We start from the raw sequence: 18506 nt of genomic DNA on the forward strand, positions 1-18506 counted from the left end.
CAAATTTAGTCTTTGGAAGGATTACTCTGTTTCTAAGATTCCCTCAAGTGTGACTGAACGAGATCTGCCTTAACAATTATTTTATCTCTCCATCCCTTATTCTGTGGGTCTTGGGGACCACATACCTGCTTCAAACCTCAGTAGTCTATAGTTAACCTCCTCCCACTCTACACTTCTCCTTGGGCCTTTTTGAAACTTCCTCAGAGATCCCTGACTTTCTCCAGACTCAGACTCTGGACATGTTCCTTTCGGACTATGACTTCTGAGAAGATGCTTCCTCTACCCTTAAGGCCTGTTACTCACTTGGCTCTTAAATCAAGATCTGGAATGTTCCTGAGCTAGCTGACTCCTGATTTCCATTGACATATCAGACCATACATCGGCCTGAAACAGACTGATTTGACAATAAGTTTATCACCTGACATTACAATTAATACATTCCATCAAACACCTTCAGAGTTATTTCAAATGTACTTTCATTTACAATTGTTGCAATACTATAAGCAACCATATTCCTACAGCTTTGGTGACTGTCCTAAATCTAGGCAACATAGCATCTCTTCCCAAGCTCTACATGCTTTATCCCCATGTCCCTTATGTCTCAATTCCTATCCCTTACTCTGCAGATCATGTTCTTCAGTCCTCATCATTGCTTGCTGAGCAGTTTTCACCACCATTATCCAGTCATCACTCTAAATGCTCATTCTGCATCGCTTGTGATACCTTCTCTATCCACAATCTTGTTCCACATTGGCTAATTTCCTAAATTTCTTCCCAAAGTCACCCACTAGAATTCTTCAAGGACCCACCTAATCTTCTTTTCAATTCTGTGTTCCATATAATCGTCATAATCCCTTGAAAAATGTCTGCCAGCACATAAATAAGTCTTTCTTCACATTAAAAACTCTTCCTAGTGGAACATATCCTGGCTCGGGCTGAAACTAGCTGACTACTTCGGATTTCTTTTCCCCAACCCAGGATCGATGCCCGACTTTGTGTCACACCACGTTGCCAAATAAACTGTTACAGTGTCACAGCGGCTTCCTTTCCTCATTCTCTAACTTATTTTCTTAATTTTAAACATTTTGTTCCGTCAGCCTTTTTATCCTTCATGGCTCAATTGTCTATTTTGGGCCTTTCAGAGATTTCCAGCTACCCCTCTCAGCAAAATTTCCTTTTTGTTCAGTGCATGGACTGAATCCATTCAAACTCACTTTTCTCTTCCTTTGCTAGTTTTCCTGATTGTTCACCTCTCAATTTCACCAACCACATTAATACTCATTCATTTTCCCAGATGACCCTTTCATAGCAACAGGTATGGTCACAGAGAGCGTTGCTGACTGCGTACTTTGTAAGCACTTCTGTAAACCTCTTACACATTCTTGAACTCCGATTTCCTTGGCCTCTAACTCGTTAGCAGCAGCGAATTCACACCTTTTTTCACCTCAACTGTCTTGCCATCACCATCTAGTTGTAGGTTTACTTACTTATATCTTATTGAGTTTTGCAAAGTGACTATTCACCTCATATACAGCTAACTGCACGTAATTAAAAATCAATAAGGTCCTGTGCATGCTGATTTAATGTTCACCTGACTACGATAGGTTGTTGCTATACTACTCCAAGCTTTTAGGTCTTTTATTGATCAAAGCCATTTAATACTCCAAAAGCTTCACAGAAAGAACAAATCATTAAACTTTCTTTTCTCCACTTCTACCACTCACAAATACAACTCAGACTCAAAATGCAAGAATCTCTGTCTGCATCATGGCTGCTGTTTTTCTTGACTCCCTTCAATTCACAAAACATTAAAGGCCTCCCTACTCTCCATCTAACTGTACCTTCCCTCACCTGCTATTTGCAGTTTCTTCCTTTCGGCTCATGTATTCCAAAGCAATAAAGCTGACACTTACTCCCATGATCTCCTCCCAACTCCTGACCACCCAATTTATCTCCTTATCCCAATGGTTTCTGATGTCCACTCATCTATTGGCTGAGCACCATCAAACCGGTGGCATTGGTCTCAACCCTTAAGAAGCCCATTCTAATAATGTCTTTCACTCCTGTTCTAGCTCAAATCTTTGTTATTCTCTCCAAGCTTCTGAAACAGTCACTCTTAAACTTACACTGTCAGCTCTGATTCTCTTTATTCAAGTCTCACTAATCTGGTGGCTACCCAGCTTTAATATAGAGAGCACACAGTACTTTTGGTTTTAATTCTAAAAGTTCATAACAGGGGAGAAATTTTCCCAGGAAAGGGAAAGTAAGCATGGGTGCTGTCTTTTGCCCAGTAGCTTGGAAACATGGAGTCAGCTTCCAAATGCATACAAGCCAGATTTAAAAGAAAGAGGGAGAAGTGAAAAATCAGTTTAAAAAAAGAATAAGTTTAGGGGCTCACATGACTGAAAGCAAGGTAGTTATTGGTGGGACAAAAGGGAATAGGAGAAGGAAGCCATAATTGGAAAGTTCTCAGGGAATTGTGGGTCTACATTTAGTGACAGAAAATGGGAGGGTGCAAGGTCATAGACAAATTTGAAAAGAAGAATTTTAATTAATTAATTAAATTAATTATAAGTAGGCATTGCAGGTCGATCGGCATTGGGTTGAGAGAGAGTGGAACTTGGTGTAAATTAGGGTCCAGGCAGGGTTTTGTTTGTGTTTACTTTTATCCAGGGATGAAAATAGGAGGCAGGACAGGAAAATAAATACTATGTTATAATTATGAGAAGAAGGTGCAACCTTTTTAGACTTTAGAGAACGGGTAGCAGTTTCTGAGTTTACAGGTTGTAGACAGAGTCTCCCAAAGTCTCAGAAAGGTGTGGAAGGTACTGGGTTTTAAACAGTTGTGCTGTAAAGTTTCCGTTTATTTCTAAAATGAAACTGAGTTGTACAGAAAGATAGCAAGTCAACATTTCTACATAAATGCAAGACCAATCTGATTCTCACTGCCATGCAGAGGAGGGCAGAGAAGGCCATTTTCGTGATCAGATTATCAGTTTCTTGACAATTTAATGAAAATCATAGTCAGACACTAGTTCTACGTGATCAGGAGAGAGAATGGGGCTGATTGGCTTCATGAACTGCTAAGCTGATGTAGAAGTGAGATAGTCTCTAGCTGGGGACATGCATCCTGCTACCACCTAAGGTTTCCAGAAGATTCATCTTGGTATGAGTGGGGGAGGGAGAAGCATCAGATTGACTATACTGCTGGTGGAGAATTTAAGGAGCTCTCCAAAAACAGAAGAAAACGTTTGGAAATGGTCAGCTGAAGTACTTAGCAAAGCGAGAAATCAGGGCCCATTACATACTGGCAACAACTGCAAACTGTTTGTTGTAAGAACTGTAACTCCATAGAGAGTGCAAAATATGATAGAAATAAAAAGGGGAATGTTCGTCTTCGAGGTTTAAAGCAGTCGACAAAACAAAAGTACTGTTTAGCCAATGCAGCATTTAGTCCCTTGTTACAGCTATCAAATGGAAATTTGAATCTCTTAAAAGTCAAGACCTTAATGCAGATCTAAACAATCTGAATAATCAGATCTGAAGACAGAAAAACTATGTACAATGGTTTCAGCAGGATGCTGGCTATGACAGGAGATTGTGATGGATACTGCCATGAAAGTGGTAGCAGACAGATTAATGATGCATAGGATTTGGAGTCAGAAGTTCTGCTCAGAATTAAAAAGAAAGCAAAAAACTGTGACTCATCCAAGGTTGAGTTTTTGAGGACCAGTCTGAGAACATGGAGGCAATGGAAGGATTCAGGAAGGTGGTGATAAGCACTGGATTGTGTACATGGGCAAGTTAGCACCACGTCTTTAAAAGGTGGCCTAGTACCAATTTTTTTGGATTCCATCGATGATGGAGAACAGAACTCATTGCAGGAAATAGTCTGGGTGTAACTGGATAGGTAGAGGTGAAACGAGGCAAAAGATAGTCCACTCATCTCGGCAGTGGAGAAGCGTGGAACAGAATGATGTGGTCAACCATGCCAAAAGTTGCAGGGGGTGGGGTGGGAGTGGGGGTCGGGGTTGGGGTCAAGAAAAATGATGTAATTAGCACACTGCTGTCATAGAGGATGTAGTTTTAAATTTTGATTAGCAGTCTGAAATTGCCTCTAATATCTGGACTCAGATAAGCAATAGCCTTCTCTAGTTCTGTTCTGAAGTAGGGTCTCGACCCGAAACGTCAGCTTTCCTGCTCCTCTGATGCTGCTTGGCCTGCTGTGTTCATCCAGCTCTTCACCTTGTTGTCTCAACCTTCTCTAGTTGGAAAGTTCACAAAAATCACAGTTTTGTATTTTAGCTTCTTTCAGTATTTCCAAGCACTTGCTATCAGCTGGTCTGAACAACCATCTCAAGCCAAGTTTAATATGGTGTCTTGTTCAAAGCTAAGTTCAACTTTCTTCCCCAAAATTATTAAATCACGTTTTTAAAAAATGTACAGGTAACTTTAAAATATTCCCCTGACTCTGTTCAAATTCTATAATTTATGGACAGAACCCTAGTTTATACCTCAATTATGCCAGGGCTTGATTTTTCCAATATTTCTCTAGTTGGTCTCCCACAGGAATCCTTTAAAATTTTCAATTTATCTAAAATGCTTTTCTCTTTATGTACATGGAGTTCTTTACACCCAGCATTTCACCTTCTTTAAGCTCCACTGGCTCCAAACTACCAGAAAGCTCTATGTAATTCTGGCTGGCTACCTTCTCCACTAATAACTAGTAGGACAAGTTTTGAAACATGTTATAGGCCACAATAGCGGTTTCTCTGCTTTAATCTCAGAAGACCGAAATGAGTTGTAACACTGCTCCATCTCTATTACTAATAGCAACCAATCCTATGGCTCCAGCATGGGAATATGAATTTTTGGCTGAATTATGGTAATTGTGTGTTGTGGACTTCCACGAAAATAGAAATTCAGGGTGATCTGAATTGAATGCACTAAGACCCTTATAACTATCACCATGAGCACATGTTTACCCCATTGGTCCAAATTGGACGTAATTAAATTTTCCAGAAGAGAAAGATAATGTGCTAATCTACTTTACTACCCTGTGCTCATTACATGATCATTATTTTGCGTTGGTAAGTAGATGTGTAAAAGATATGTTCAACACATACCTCAAAGTTTAGAGTCTAAAATTAGGGAAAACTGGAATTAAGGGAGGATCATAGATTGCAACTCTTATGTAATCCACTAATTAAGAATTAGGACCTCTGTAAAAAAGAAATTAACTATGAATTATGATTAGTTTTTTTAAAATACACGAAGAAATTTTTATTGTACATACTAGTACTTGTACATATTTTTAGCATTCAATGGGTACAGTCGGATCTCTGGATAGGCCTGCACATTTTCCTTCTGACACATAGAATAGTACTTCTGACAGTCCATGCTGCCTACGTTGACTGTTCCATTCAGCCTCTACAAAGAGAATCTGTGTTAGTATTGAAAAGTTCCAGCACAATCTTCATGTATGAGTTTTAGATGGTTGCACTTATCAAAAGTATCAAGTATTTACCAAAATACATAAACTCTATTAACAATTAGAATTGATTTTTTTAATGTCCCCCCGATATTCTCCACTCTCACTCATCGAGGATCCACTGTGGGCAGTAGGAGCCATTTCTTTGAAATTGACATGATAAACAAGACATTTCTGAAAGCCTAATAGATCTCTCCCTGGTGGAGTAGTGCTAATCTCATTGGATTAGTAATTCAGTGACCCAGGCTAATGGACATGGATTCAAATCCCACAATTTCAGCTGGTGAATTTAAATTTAATTCACAAATCTTGTAGTCTTAGGTCAACTCAATCATGATTTTTGTAAAAGAAAAACATCTGGATTACTAATCTCCTATCCCCTACCTTGTCAGGCCTACATGTGACTGCACAGCAATGTGATTACTTCTTAACTGCCTCAACATGCCAATCAGTTCAAAGATAGTTTGGGACAGCAACAGCTGTTAGTCTTGCCAGTAGTACCCACGCCCATGAAAGAATAAAAAATTAACACACTTCAATCTGAAAAATTTAATTTAAAGAACCCTTTCAAAAGTAGTTAAAATACCCTTGAGAGCAGTAAGAATTACTTTTCACTTACCACATGAAAAACCCTTTTAAATGCAACTGTCACAGTCAGAGTTATACAGCATGGAAATAGACACTTCGGACCAACTTGTCCGCGCTGACCAGCTATCCTAAACTCATCTTGTCCCATTTGCCAGAATTTGGCCCATGTCCCTCTAAACCCTTCCTATTCATATACCCATCCAGATGCCTTTTAAATGTTGTAACTGTACCTGGCTCTACCACCTCCTCTGGCAGCTCGTTCCATACATGCACCACCCTCTGTGAGATAAAAGTTGCCCCTCAGGTTTCTTTTATATCCTTCCCCTCTCACCTTAAACCTATGCCCTCTAGTGTTGGACTCACCTACCCTGAGAAAAAGACCTTGGTTATTCATCCTATCCATGTCCCTCATGATTTTACATACCTCTATAATGTCACCTCTCAGCCTCCGATGCTCCAGGGAAGAATAGCCCCAGCCTATTCAGCCTCTCTGTATAGCTCAAACCCTCCAATTCTGGCAAAGTCATTGAAAAACTTGAAAGGGCTCAGAAAAGATTAACACCTTTCCTATAGCAGGGAGACCAGAATGGGCAGTATTCTAAAAACGGCTTTGCCAATGTCCTGTACAGTCACAGCATGACATCCCAACTCTTATACTCAATGCACTGACAATGAAGGCAAGCGTGCCTAATGTCTTCTTCACCACCCTGTCTACTTGCAACTCCATCTTCAAGGAACTGCATCTCTAGGTCTCTTTGTTCAGCAACACTCCCCAGGGCCTTACCATTAACAATATAAGTCCTGCCCTGGTTTGCTTTACTAAAAGCAACACCTCACAGTTATCTAATGTTACAGCATTAAGGAGAATCCAAAGCAATTCTACAAATGCATTAAGGGCAAAAGAGTAAATAGGGAATGAATAGGGTCCCTTAAAGATCAGCAAGGCCACCTATGTATGGAACCACAGGAGATGGGTAAGATACTAAACGAATATTTTGCATCAGTATTTTCTGTGGAAAAGGACATGGAAGCTAGGGAACTTGGGGAAATAAATAGTGATATCTTGAAAAAAGTGCCATATTACAGAAAAGGAGGTGCTGGAGATCTTAAAACGCATAAAGATAGATAAATCCCTGGGACCCGATCAGGTGCTTCCGAGAACTTTGGGGGAAGCTAGGGAAGAGATTGCTGGGCCCCTTGCTGAGATATTTGTATAATTGACAGCCAAGGGTGAGGTGCCAGAAGATTGGAGTCATGTGGTGCTATTGTTTGAGAAAGGTGGTAAGGAAAGGCCAGGGAACTATAGACCGGTGAGCCTGTCAAAATGTTTGCTAGCCCTCTATTGAGGTAAATGTTTATGTAGCTTTTGAAACCTGGCCATGCATTCACAAAAACCTCAGCTACCAAAACAAATCCTTCTAAACTGACTCAAAGGAGGCTACCAAAACTGCAAACATAGTCGGCTAGGTTTCTCTTTCCACCCTACGCCAGGTTGTCGTTCAGTCATGTAATGTTGGAGCAGGTGTCGTTTTTTTCTCTAAATAGAAGTTGACGTATTTTCATAAAAAAAAGATAATTTTAGCGCAAACAATGCTGATATGGTTGTCAACTTATGGTTGTCAGAAAAAGTCTGATAATCAATAATTGCACTTAAAAACAAATCAAATTAACAATAACAGCACCTAAGCATTGAAAATGAAAGAACATTTTCTTCTTATATTTCAAATCCTGTCAAAGAAAGAATTTTAGGAGAAGGTGATTGGTTTTGTTTCAGTTGTCCATTTGAGCACCCCCATGATTCAAGCCACCTCCATCTAGATGCTGTGTACCACATGTAGTAATTGAAGGGGTTTAACTCCACCCATGTTGAACTGCCCATCCCCACAATGGAACAGGCAAGTATGGAAGTGCTCAACCCACATCCACATCTCAAACTGGAAATTTGGCAGAAACAAGAATGGCTGCCACTCTCCTGGAATCAGGTCCTGTTTTCCGTTTATTAAAGGGCCTCCAAGTTGACCTGACTTGGCTTTAGTCTTTCTTGACTGAAGGAGTACACCATGCGGTCCAAATAAACATATCCAGGTTAAATTGGTGTTTCACTATGATACTGCATTCTACCACTCCCATTGTGTACAATATAATTTGAGTGTGAGCATGCAATAACATTCAAATCAATTCTGAATTGATCAGAAGATGATTTTATAACACTTTTCAATTCAAGTGCAAGTAATAATCAATTTATTGTTTTCTAATGAAGAATCACTGGAGTGAAAGCGTTAACTCTGCTTTCTTCCCACAGATGCTGCCAGATCTACGGAGTTTTTCCAGCATTTTCGGTTTTTGTTTTTGTTTCAGATCTCCAGCATCTACAAGTCTGTGTTTTGTTATAATAATCAATTTACTTTGGTATTGGGGAAAAACATAGCTTGAAGTGAAAACTTTATACAGTATTCCTCAGTTGAATAGAAAATCAGATCATAACATTATGGAGTAATTTTTTTGTCAGTTGCAAAGAGAAAATATTTTTATTACCCTGGCCATTCTCTTCCATTCTGGCATTAAAGCTTGGCATGGGCCACACCATGGAGCATAAAAATCGACCATCCAAATTTCATCTTGTGATCTCCTTCTAACTAATCCTTCAAAATTCTCTGGCGTCAGTGCAATTACTGAGGGACTTATAAGCTCCTAATCAAATGGCAAACAAAATAATTAATTAAATCAATGGCAAAATTAAAATAATTATTAAAGCAAATCACTGTTGTATAAAAACGTTTTACCTGAATAAACTCCAGAAGTTCATCAGCTGTATGATGGCCTTCATATTCATGAACATTGGATTGATTGAATATTAATGTTGTTGGATAAGCTTGGATACCATGCTTTAACAACAATAGGAGAATTATTAATCTTCAACTTGATACTTGCCATCAACCAAACCTCCCCTTGAAACCTCGTCTCCTAAAACAACTGTCTCTCATTAGATTTAAAAAATGCTCCTTCCACATTGTCCCATCACCATCTCCAAGCTCATCTTGTCCATAAGACCCATCTCCATTCTCATTGTGCTGCTGAATATTTAACTTCTTTACCTGGTTCCAATGATTTCACTTTTTTGAAAATTTGTAGCATTGTCTCTAACAAAAAGCCTCACCCCTGTCCACTCGTTCTTTAAATAAATTCACCATCTCTAACCTGCCTTTCCTTTCCGAAACTCTAAAATATATATTCCCATGATCTATACCCAGCATTCCCGCAACAACATTTATGAATGTCTCAAATCAGCTTCAAGATTTTCCTACTGCAGACAGGCAACTCTAATCAAAAATCAAGAATGACACTCTCTGACAATCTTGTGTATTATCTCTCCTCATCCTCCTTGAACACTTGACATCACCCCCTTTTAATCCCTACCTTAACATTACCCAGTTCAATGAAATTCCCCTCAGTTGTTCTAAAATCAAATGAAGAGTGAAACCAACTCCAGCAATGATACTTCCCTCTTGCACGGTTATATCTGACCTTTTTTCCCTTGCTACCTTGGCAATATCACCCACAAACATGGGTCAAGTTCGGTATTTTAAAGTTCTTCATTCTGAAGCATGTTTTGGGCATTTTCTTTATCAAATGCATTGTTTAAATTTACTTTATTATTAAACAATACTATGAATAAAGTTCATACTCACTGTGTTGCATAAACTGTCATGGATTGTACAATCTAATGTTCCAAACTTAAGCTGACCAACTAATTGTTTAGAAGCTTTACGCAGTTCAGGCAAAAGGGCACGACAGGGAGGACACCACTGAAAATTATGAAGACACATTCTAGTTTTCAATCACCGATAACATTAATATGCAATGATAAGTATCTTATTTTGCTGCATAATTTATTACAATCTCTTACAAACAATTGATACAGAAGTAAACCATTAAGATTGCTTGATGTTTGCGATTTGTCAATGTATCTCTAGTGAATCTTTAAGGAATTTCCTTAGTGAAATCATTGTAGGCAAATGCAAAAGTTTGTCTCATGCAAATAACTGACAGACAGGATATGTATTGGTTTTTCCAAAGTAAAATAGATGAAAACTCTGATAGCCTACGTTCATTTTAATGGGATACCTACTGAATATTACACTGATATGGGCATCATTTTTCCAGCCTCAGAGACAACTTTAGAGTTGGGGAGGTGGGAAATCTACAAAATGTACAGCATGTTCCCTCGCATGTTCTCAATACATTTCCTGGAGGCAGCAGCACAAAGGCTAATAGCAATGAATGTGGCAGCATCGGTCATATAGTTGAGGCAAGCATTTCTGTAACAAGTACCATTTTCTTGAATGGACCACAATGCTGTCAAAAATCACTGGAATCCCATCACATGATTCAATCATAACAACTGTATCATTATCACTGCACTTCCATCTGGTGCTGCCCTCTCTTGGGCCATTCAGATCAGCAATATAAAGCTTTCACAGTGGAGCTGCTGGCTTCCATTCTCAGTTGGCACACTAACCATCTTTCCCAACCCCAATAGTGAATCCACCATTCTTAACTGATTTGCAAACACAGTGATAACTTATTAATTGGCCATCTCCAAAAAAATTAATCCAGCAGTTATACTCCTAAAAATAGGAAGGTTGGAGACAGTCCAGACTTGATGTTCGTGGTAGAACTTATTCTATTCTGTGTGTTTAGTTTGGACTGGCCTCAAATTCAGGTTTATGGGATGACAGGACAGTCACATCATCTGTTAATTTCCTTCAAAATCTGGTATTGAATTATAATGCATAAACACACCTACTATGATAAATGGACATATTCACAAGGTTTGATTAATATCACTTTCTAATGCATTTACCCCTGGCAATGTCACAGAAGTGTTTACTGTAAATTGGTAGCAAAAGAAGATTAAACACCAATCTAACTATGAAATATAGGACTGCCAGAGGAGACCTTGCCAACCAGTTTGAAGTTGCCACTCGTGATATCCACAAGCATTTTTCCATTCTCACTCAATTTCCCACCTGTTTTGCTTTTGCTTACATTGTTCAGAGGCTGGGAAAATTCAAATCACGTATTAAATGCCAATAAAGGTACATTTGTGCAAAAATGAGCCTTATTACACTATTGTCCCGAGTATAACTTTGTACTTATGCTATTTGGTGCATTCACCTTATACTGCCTGCACATCCAACCAACCCTTATGTTGCTTAGTTCTAATGTGGACTGGTGCACCAGTTAAAGGCATGACATTGTTAGCATTAGTACAGAGCTACAAATTATGGAAAAAACAGTCAAAAATCAGACTGCTGTTATGAGTTCTTTTAATAAGTACATGGGAAAATTAGATTGCACTGTAACAGTAGAAAGCATCAGGGAAAGGACATGTTAGTCCAGCATTATTAAATAACTTTATTTTCCATATCTTTAAAAGCTTCAAGAAAGAACTTACTGGTGCAAAGAAATCCACAAGCCAAGGCTCCCTGTCGTTCTTTGGAAAATTCTTCGGACTAAGTGTGATAACAGGTGCATTGATGCTCTCTCTTGCAAAGGACACAATATCATAGAGAACCTTTTTACCTTTAAGGATAGAATAGATCATGAAAAGGAATGGAATATAAACTGTAATACAATTTCACACTGCATATCCAATCGAGAGAGACAGGACATTCTAGGCAAAGGATTCATTTGTAGGAGATCCATGTGCTACATAACATAAGAAATTTACTTACATAAGGACATAAAGGATATCAGGGCATTAAAAAAAAACTGCAACCAATGACAAACTGCAAGTTTAGTTAATGTTATTCTGCAGGTTTTTCTTTGGTGGAATTTGTTAACAGATAATTGTTGGATAGACAGGGTCTTAGCTTAATTTCTAACCTGAAAGACAGCACCACTGGCAGCTTGGAACTGATCTGTCAGTCTGTATTATATGGAGGCCTTGGACTGGGGCTTCAATTCACAACTTATAGATATAAGGGTAGATGCAGTAACACTATGCCAATCTGATACAATGCAGATCAACAAACAGCACATTTGGTAATCTCTTCCTGTTGCCAGTCAAAACTTTGGAAATTATCTTCTACAAATAATGTGTCCAGAACAAAAACAACAAGGAATAGTCAAAATGTTGAAAACATTTTGCTTTCATAATGCCACAGTAACTCGAGATAACAGTTCTTACCATGATGTATTTCAAAGGCTCGTGTTCCACTGCCTTTGAATATTACAACAGAAGGTTGGTGGATATAGAGGCTCTTGCAGATACGTGATCCTTCATGGCAGTCAAATGTTCCAACCTGGAAAAATATTAGCATTTATGTTAAAGTACTTTACCTGTAAGTGACAATTTTAGGGATATTACTGAACTTGGCTGATGTCATTTGAACAAATCATATTTATATGTCTTACGTTAAATTAAAAATCAACAAATTAAGAGTACTAAAGGTTTTTAAGTGATCGCTTTTCAGGCAATGAGGCAGATGAAAGTATAGCTGTGGCAACATCAACTCCACAAGCATGTAGTTAAGCTTAACGATATTAATATCTCTCTCCTGGCATTATTTTTCTCCTTTCACGAAGGTGTCAACTCTTTGCTGGGGTAAGATTCAGCAGCTGATTGTCATCTGGTTCTGCACTGTCATAACTGTTGGTTGCTCTTTGTCTGCAGGCATACCTGACAAGTTTAATCCGATTCTTAACTAATACACTTCCATTAGCGTCACTAGATATAATCATAGAAACAATGCCTGACATTATATTCCTCCATGTGGAGCAGCAATATCCTAGAGGGCCTTGCTTCTTAATCACAGGCAAGTCATCATTCAACATCAAAATCTCTGAAAGGACATTCAAACTCTGTGAGAAAGCTAAAATTGTTGTCAGTTGGAGACAAAGTAAAGTTGATAGAGTAAGTGGAAAAGCAGTCACTGTTAAAGAGTCAGAGATTCCACCATCATTGTCAACCATTCTGGCTGACATCTTGGAGCAGTGGGACAAGCAGGCATTCACTTCAACAAGGAAATGAATGAGAAGCTACCTATCCAAACATTGAAGACGTTTCAGTAACGTGGATGAAGTCAGCTCAAGCAAGGAGGCTGGGATGAAACGTGCTGACTTGCAAAGATTGATGACTGGAGCAATTCAAAACAAGGCACGGTATCATCTTCCACCCAGTGAGGATGTAATAGCTATAACAGCTATGACAAATGACTGATGCCATTTTTGTAGTCAATTATAGACAAACTCTAGCAAACGGAACAGAGGATGGTCAGGAAACTAAAAAACCACTACCCATGGCAGATGATCTCTCAGGTTATCAAGACCAATGATTTGAAGCAGGATAACTGTTCTAAAGGCCATGTTCATGCTGAAGGAAGTGTGGATATGGTGAAGGAAGCCACAATTACCGAACATTTCCACCATGCTGAGTTCAAACAGGCTACAATTGCACAAGATGCAATATACGTGGAGGGGCTGGGTGAGACAAGCCAGTTCATTTTACATACCTGTGGCAGGCCAGCATGGAAATTCCATCAGAGACATTCATGAAAACTTATGCTGAGGTGGAAGACAATGGACAACAGAACTGACAGAAAAGTCATAAATACATTCTTCAACTGGAGAGCTCAATGACCGAGAGTCTGATGAATTCCCACCCAATCACCCATGTTTCCCTAGGTGAAGTCACAAAAGACATTGAGATGCTCTAAGATTTTGCATTTTAAACTGCATTGACAATACACTGGACCATATCACACTCATCAAAAGATAGCACACTCTGTAGGAAAAGATTTGAGTTTTTCCAGAGCTAAGTCCCAACATCTTTAAATGTCTTTTACTATAAGGTCAAACCACTAATGTGTGTGAACAAATTTAAAAAGAGATTTTTCACATATTTACTGCATCAGTATTTTCATTTTTTGACTGAGCATATTTGTAGGCAAATCTATGGGGAGCTGATGCCTCGTGATATTAGCTAGATTATTGCTCCAGAGATCCTAGTAAATTTTGGGGACACGTGTGAATCTATGGATTTTGAATTCAATAAAAATCTGGATTAAGAGTCTAATGAAGACTGTAAAACTGTGTCGATTATTGAAAAAACTGGTTTCGTTCATTCATGTCCTTAAGGGAAGGAAATTGCTGTCTTTCCCTGGTCTGGCCTTCATGTGGTTCCAGACCCACATAAATGTGGTTCAGTCTTTATTGCCCACTGGCAATGAGGGATGGGTAATAAATGCTGCACAAAACGCGATGTCAATATTCCATGAATGTATTTAAAAACAAAATCAGGTTATAGACACTTCTTCGGCAATCATGAAGCTTTGCTTAACACAGCTTTGGAGGCTGGCCCCCTACAATTCAAATTACCTTACTGTAAATACTTTTCTGCTTTTCGTTCATGAACTTGGACAGTGTGCGCTGGCAGCTTTTTGAACTGCATACAAAGTAATAATAAAACATGCTCCTGGCCTCTGGCCATGTAAGGGTCATGTCAAAATGATTACGAGAACACAAGATAATTTTCTCATCTCTAATCCAGGAATACTGAGGCCAATTGTAATACTCCAGCTGCCATGTTAGCTGCAATCAAGAAACCTGCAGATTGGGAATTAAGTGTGCAACTTTACTATACAGCTTAATTACAAACTGACTTACAGCACAACCAGACAGAGGCAGTATGATCATACATTTAATAATTTAACACACTTAAGCAGTTGTACCTGGATATTGTCACTTTGTAAAAGAACTTTGGTTTTTTTGAATTCATAATCACCAGGCTCTACTGTGTCACCAAACTTAAAGAAAACCAGCCAGCGATGGTGTGTTAACTTGTTCTAGAAAAGAAGTGGTTGAAGTTATTTTTGTTGTTTTTTTGCTACACTGATTACATTTTTGTTCCATTATTATTCCAATTTCCATCTGGCCATACCTGGAATGATTGTTCAGTGAGCTTTTCCAGATCTGGTAAATACTGCATAACCTCAACATAAATTTCCCTGGCATCCAGGCTATTTAGGAACTGTGGAGAAAAAGAAAAACAGACTACAAGAGAAGATCTTAAAAACAGTTTGCCCACAAGATGAAAAATAGAAAAATTATTCATCACTGTAATTTGCCACAGACCATCTGAGACAACGGGTAAGTGGTTAATGTAGCCTGAGGGGCAATTCTCTGCAAACAGGAGGCATAGCAAGGTGGCACAAACTACAATGTCAGTACAGGGAGGGATTGAACCTGCACTATTGGCATTATATACATCTAACCAAGCTAATTGACCCGCACTGGCTCTTTGTTAGGGTTGCCAGCGTTATTCTTCAAATCACATACAGACGCATTATCTAGTTTAGCAAATTCTGAAGAAACCACATGCTGAGCACATATGTGAAAATGCTGAAATGACTCTGCAATAGGCAAACAGCACAAAGTGAACTATTTCTACAGCATCTTCATTCTTCTGTGATTTATCAGTTTTCATCTAAAATTATCCATACATACTGCAGGAGCATAAAAAATCAGGAAGGAACTCAGTTATCAAGCTCACTGTCTCAAAGATGTGGTCAGTGGTCAAATCTGGATAGTTACTTTTGTTAACCATATGAGGTTTGCTTCATTAAATAGATTTGTATGTGATGTCAACTGAAACCAAATTTAGAGATACCCAGGCAGCATCAGTGAAAACGTTTTGCCATGACCAATTTAATCAATAGTTTGCACTGGGTTCTTATGCTATTGAACTTATCCAAAGGGATCAGTGTTTAGCACTGCTGCCTCACAGCACCAGGACCTGAGTTCAATTCCAGCTACGGGTGGAGGAAATGGCCTAGTAGTATTATTGTTGGACTGTTAATCCAGAGACTCAAACATTCTGGAGACCTGGGTTTGAATCCCACCATGGCAGTTGATGGAAGTTGAGTTGAATAAATATCTGGAATTAAGAATCTAATGATGACCATGAATCCATTGTCTGTTGTCGGGAAAAACTACATCTGACTCACTAATGCCCTTTAGGGAAGGAAACTGTCATCCTTACCTGGTCTGGCCTACATGTGACTCCAGACTCACAGCAACATGGTTGACTCTTAAATGCCCTCTGGGCAATTAGGAATGGGCAATAAATGCTGGCCTAGCCAGCGACACCCTCATCCTGTGAACGAAAAGAAACATTCCCACTGTGCCTGTGTGGTTTTCCTTGGGTGCTCCAGTTTCCTCCCACAGATGTGCTGTGGGATCCAAATACGTGCTAGTTAGGTGGATTGGCCACGGGAAATTGCCTGTAGTATCTGGGGATGTACAGATTAGGCCGGTTGGCCATGGTAAATGCGGGTTACAGGGATAGGGTGAGGGGCTGGGTCTGGGTGAGATGCTCTTTGGAGAGTTGGAGCAAACTTGGTGGGCCAAGTGGCTTCTTTCCGCACTGTAGGGAGTCTATGGTTCTAAAACAAAATTCCTATTTACAATTTTTTCCAAGGTGGGGTGGAAAGAATGGTGGGTGGAGGCGGGGGATTGAGTTTGGAACGGACGGTGGGGAGGAGGGGGTGGAATAGACATGGGTGTTAAGGGGGTAAAGAGGATGGAACAGACAGGGTGTGGCGGGAGGGGGAGGTGGAACTATCGCACTGTACAAATTCAGCCTTTTAAAAAAAAAAATCAATAAAATCTTAGCCAAAAAAAACAATTTTCTTTCAAATATGGACATGTATGTATCCTTGGCACATATATACAAATACATACCAAGATCCCACCTTTCTCTTTTATGGTTGAGCCAGGTGGAAAATAAGCTGTTGTACCAGAAGTTATCTCTAAATCTGTACAAAGTTGAACCTGAGTTGTGCAATCCATCCAGCCAACTTGAACAAGTCCTTCCTAAGAATGAACCAAAGTCACACTGAATGTTGTATTTGACTTTATGAAAAGAAATTAAAGAACTGACATTTTGAAGCTCAGTTTATTTCCCAATTCTAAGGTTTCTCAATATTAAATGTCAATCATGAAATTTTCTGGAACATTTTATCAGAAAGAAACAAAGTGAAAGCATCAAGGGAACGATATTCATCTCAATAATCAATTCTTCTGATTGTCTGAAAATGCAGCAAATTCACAAATCCAAATCCAAACACATTACCATTAGCACTGACATGCTGCCCATCAATACCAGGTTTTAAAATTGAGAACATATACATTTTGCAGTTTTCTGTTATTCATCAGATAGGTCCACAATTATTCACAATCTACATAAACAGTATTCTAAATTTGCCAAAGACATAAAATTGGGTGGTAATGTAAGTTATGAGGATGGTGCAAGTAGGCTTCAACTGGACTTGGACAGACTAAGCTATGGCATGGCAGATGAAACAGAATGGAAATAAGTATAGAGTTATTCATTTCTGAAGGGAAAAAAAAAGTATGTCTTAATATTTCAGCAACGCCCTGGCTAATTAGAATCGGTCTGCCTTGTCTGAGAATTCAGACTGATGATTAACTGTTCTTGCTGCATCTCCACACCAATGATGGCCCAACCACTCAGCACCTTGGTTCGCTGTATAAAATGAGATCTCTTTCTTTCTCCCAGAAGTCTGATGACTACAAAGTGAAAAGCTTCAATTTCTAGTCTCCTTTCAGCAATGTTAAAAGCTGCTGAATCTTTGGAGTTCTCTATCGCAGAAAGCTGTGGAAACTCAATCATTGACCAATCATTAAAAATAAAAATCAATGGGTTTTTGGAGACTAATGACAATTAAGAGATATGGAGGTACCGCAGAAAAGTGGCATTGAAGAGATGTTCCCCTGGGATCTGGAGTGGCAGGACAGGCTGCATGGCTGAATTACATACTTTAGTTACTATGCTTATCAAGGTGGCAGGCATCAGAAATCAACTGTACTTCACTACTTTTGACATAATAATCATTACACACTAAACACAGCAAGATTCCTGTAATTTTGTCCAACATGCCACTGCTTCCATTTTGAGATGGCATCTCCCATTTTCAATATAAAATTCTATGATTTCATATTACACTGACAAGGAAACTGAACAAGCACGTTCACTGACACAGCTGTTTACCAATAATGGTTGCCATTAAGTACAAAAGATTCCCAATGCTTACACCAGCTATTCAACCAACGGCTTCTGGATTTTAAAATATTTAGATAAAATGTAAGATCAGCAATATCGAAACCTGTTTGTGCTGTACATTCATAAAGTAGAGCTGGAAGTTTCAAACCATGGAAAATAGAATTATCATACCCATCAGAGCATCAATCATAAAATTAATTGAATGTTGAGGCAACATTTCCACTGAAAACTGAATCTAACAAATATACAAGATAGATGCCCATTTCTCTACAAACCTGTTTTGTTAATTATCTCACGTTTCTTTCTGACTATGTTAATTGCCATTGACTATGTTTGGAC

At 38.9% G+C, this 18506-nt stretch overlaps 1 protein-coding gene across 2 annotated transcripts in view; it reads right to left on the reverse strand.

The window, feature by feature from the left end:
• Positions 1–18506, reverse strand: part of dnajc10 (DnaJ (Hsp40) homolog, subfamily C, member 10) — a 66341-nt gene that overhangs the window by 16742 nt on the left and 31093 nt on the right. For both annotated transcript variants that reach the window (XM_048599011.1, XM_048599010.1), the window contains 9 exons: positions 16826–16957; positions 15024–15113; positions 14815–14928; positions 12273–12387; positions 11538–11665; positions 9769–9885; positions 8863–8964; positions 8615–8770; positions 5297–5430 (listed from right to left, as the gene is read on the reverse strand). In XM_048599011.1, the coding sequence (XP_048454968.1) occupies positions 5297–5430; positions 8615–8770; positions 8863–8964; positions 9769–9885; positions 11538–11665; positions 12273–12387; positions 14815–14928; positions 15024–15113; positions 16826–16957 (1088 nt within the window). The remainder of the gene's footprint in view (positions 1–5296; positions 5431–8614; positions 8771–8862; positions 8965–9768; positions 9886–11537; positions 11666–12272; positions 12388–14814; positions 14929–15023; positions 15114–16825; positions 16958–18506) is intronic.

The sequence above is a fragment of the Rhincodon typus genome, chromosome 7 (genome assembly GCF_021869965.1).
Source record: "Rhincodon typus isolate 14 chromosome 7, sRhiTyp1.1, whole genome shotgun sequence".
Lineage (NCBI taxonomy): Eukaryota > Metazoa > Chordata > Chondrichthyes > Orectolobiformes > Rhincodontidae > Rhincodon > Rhincodon typus.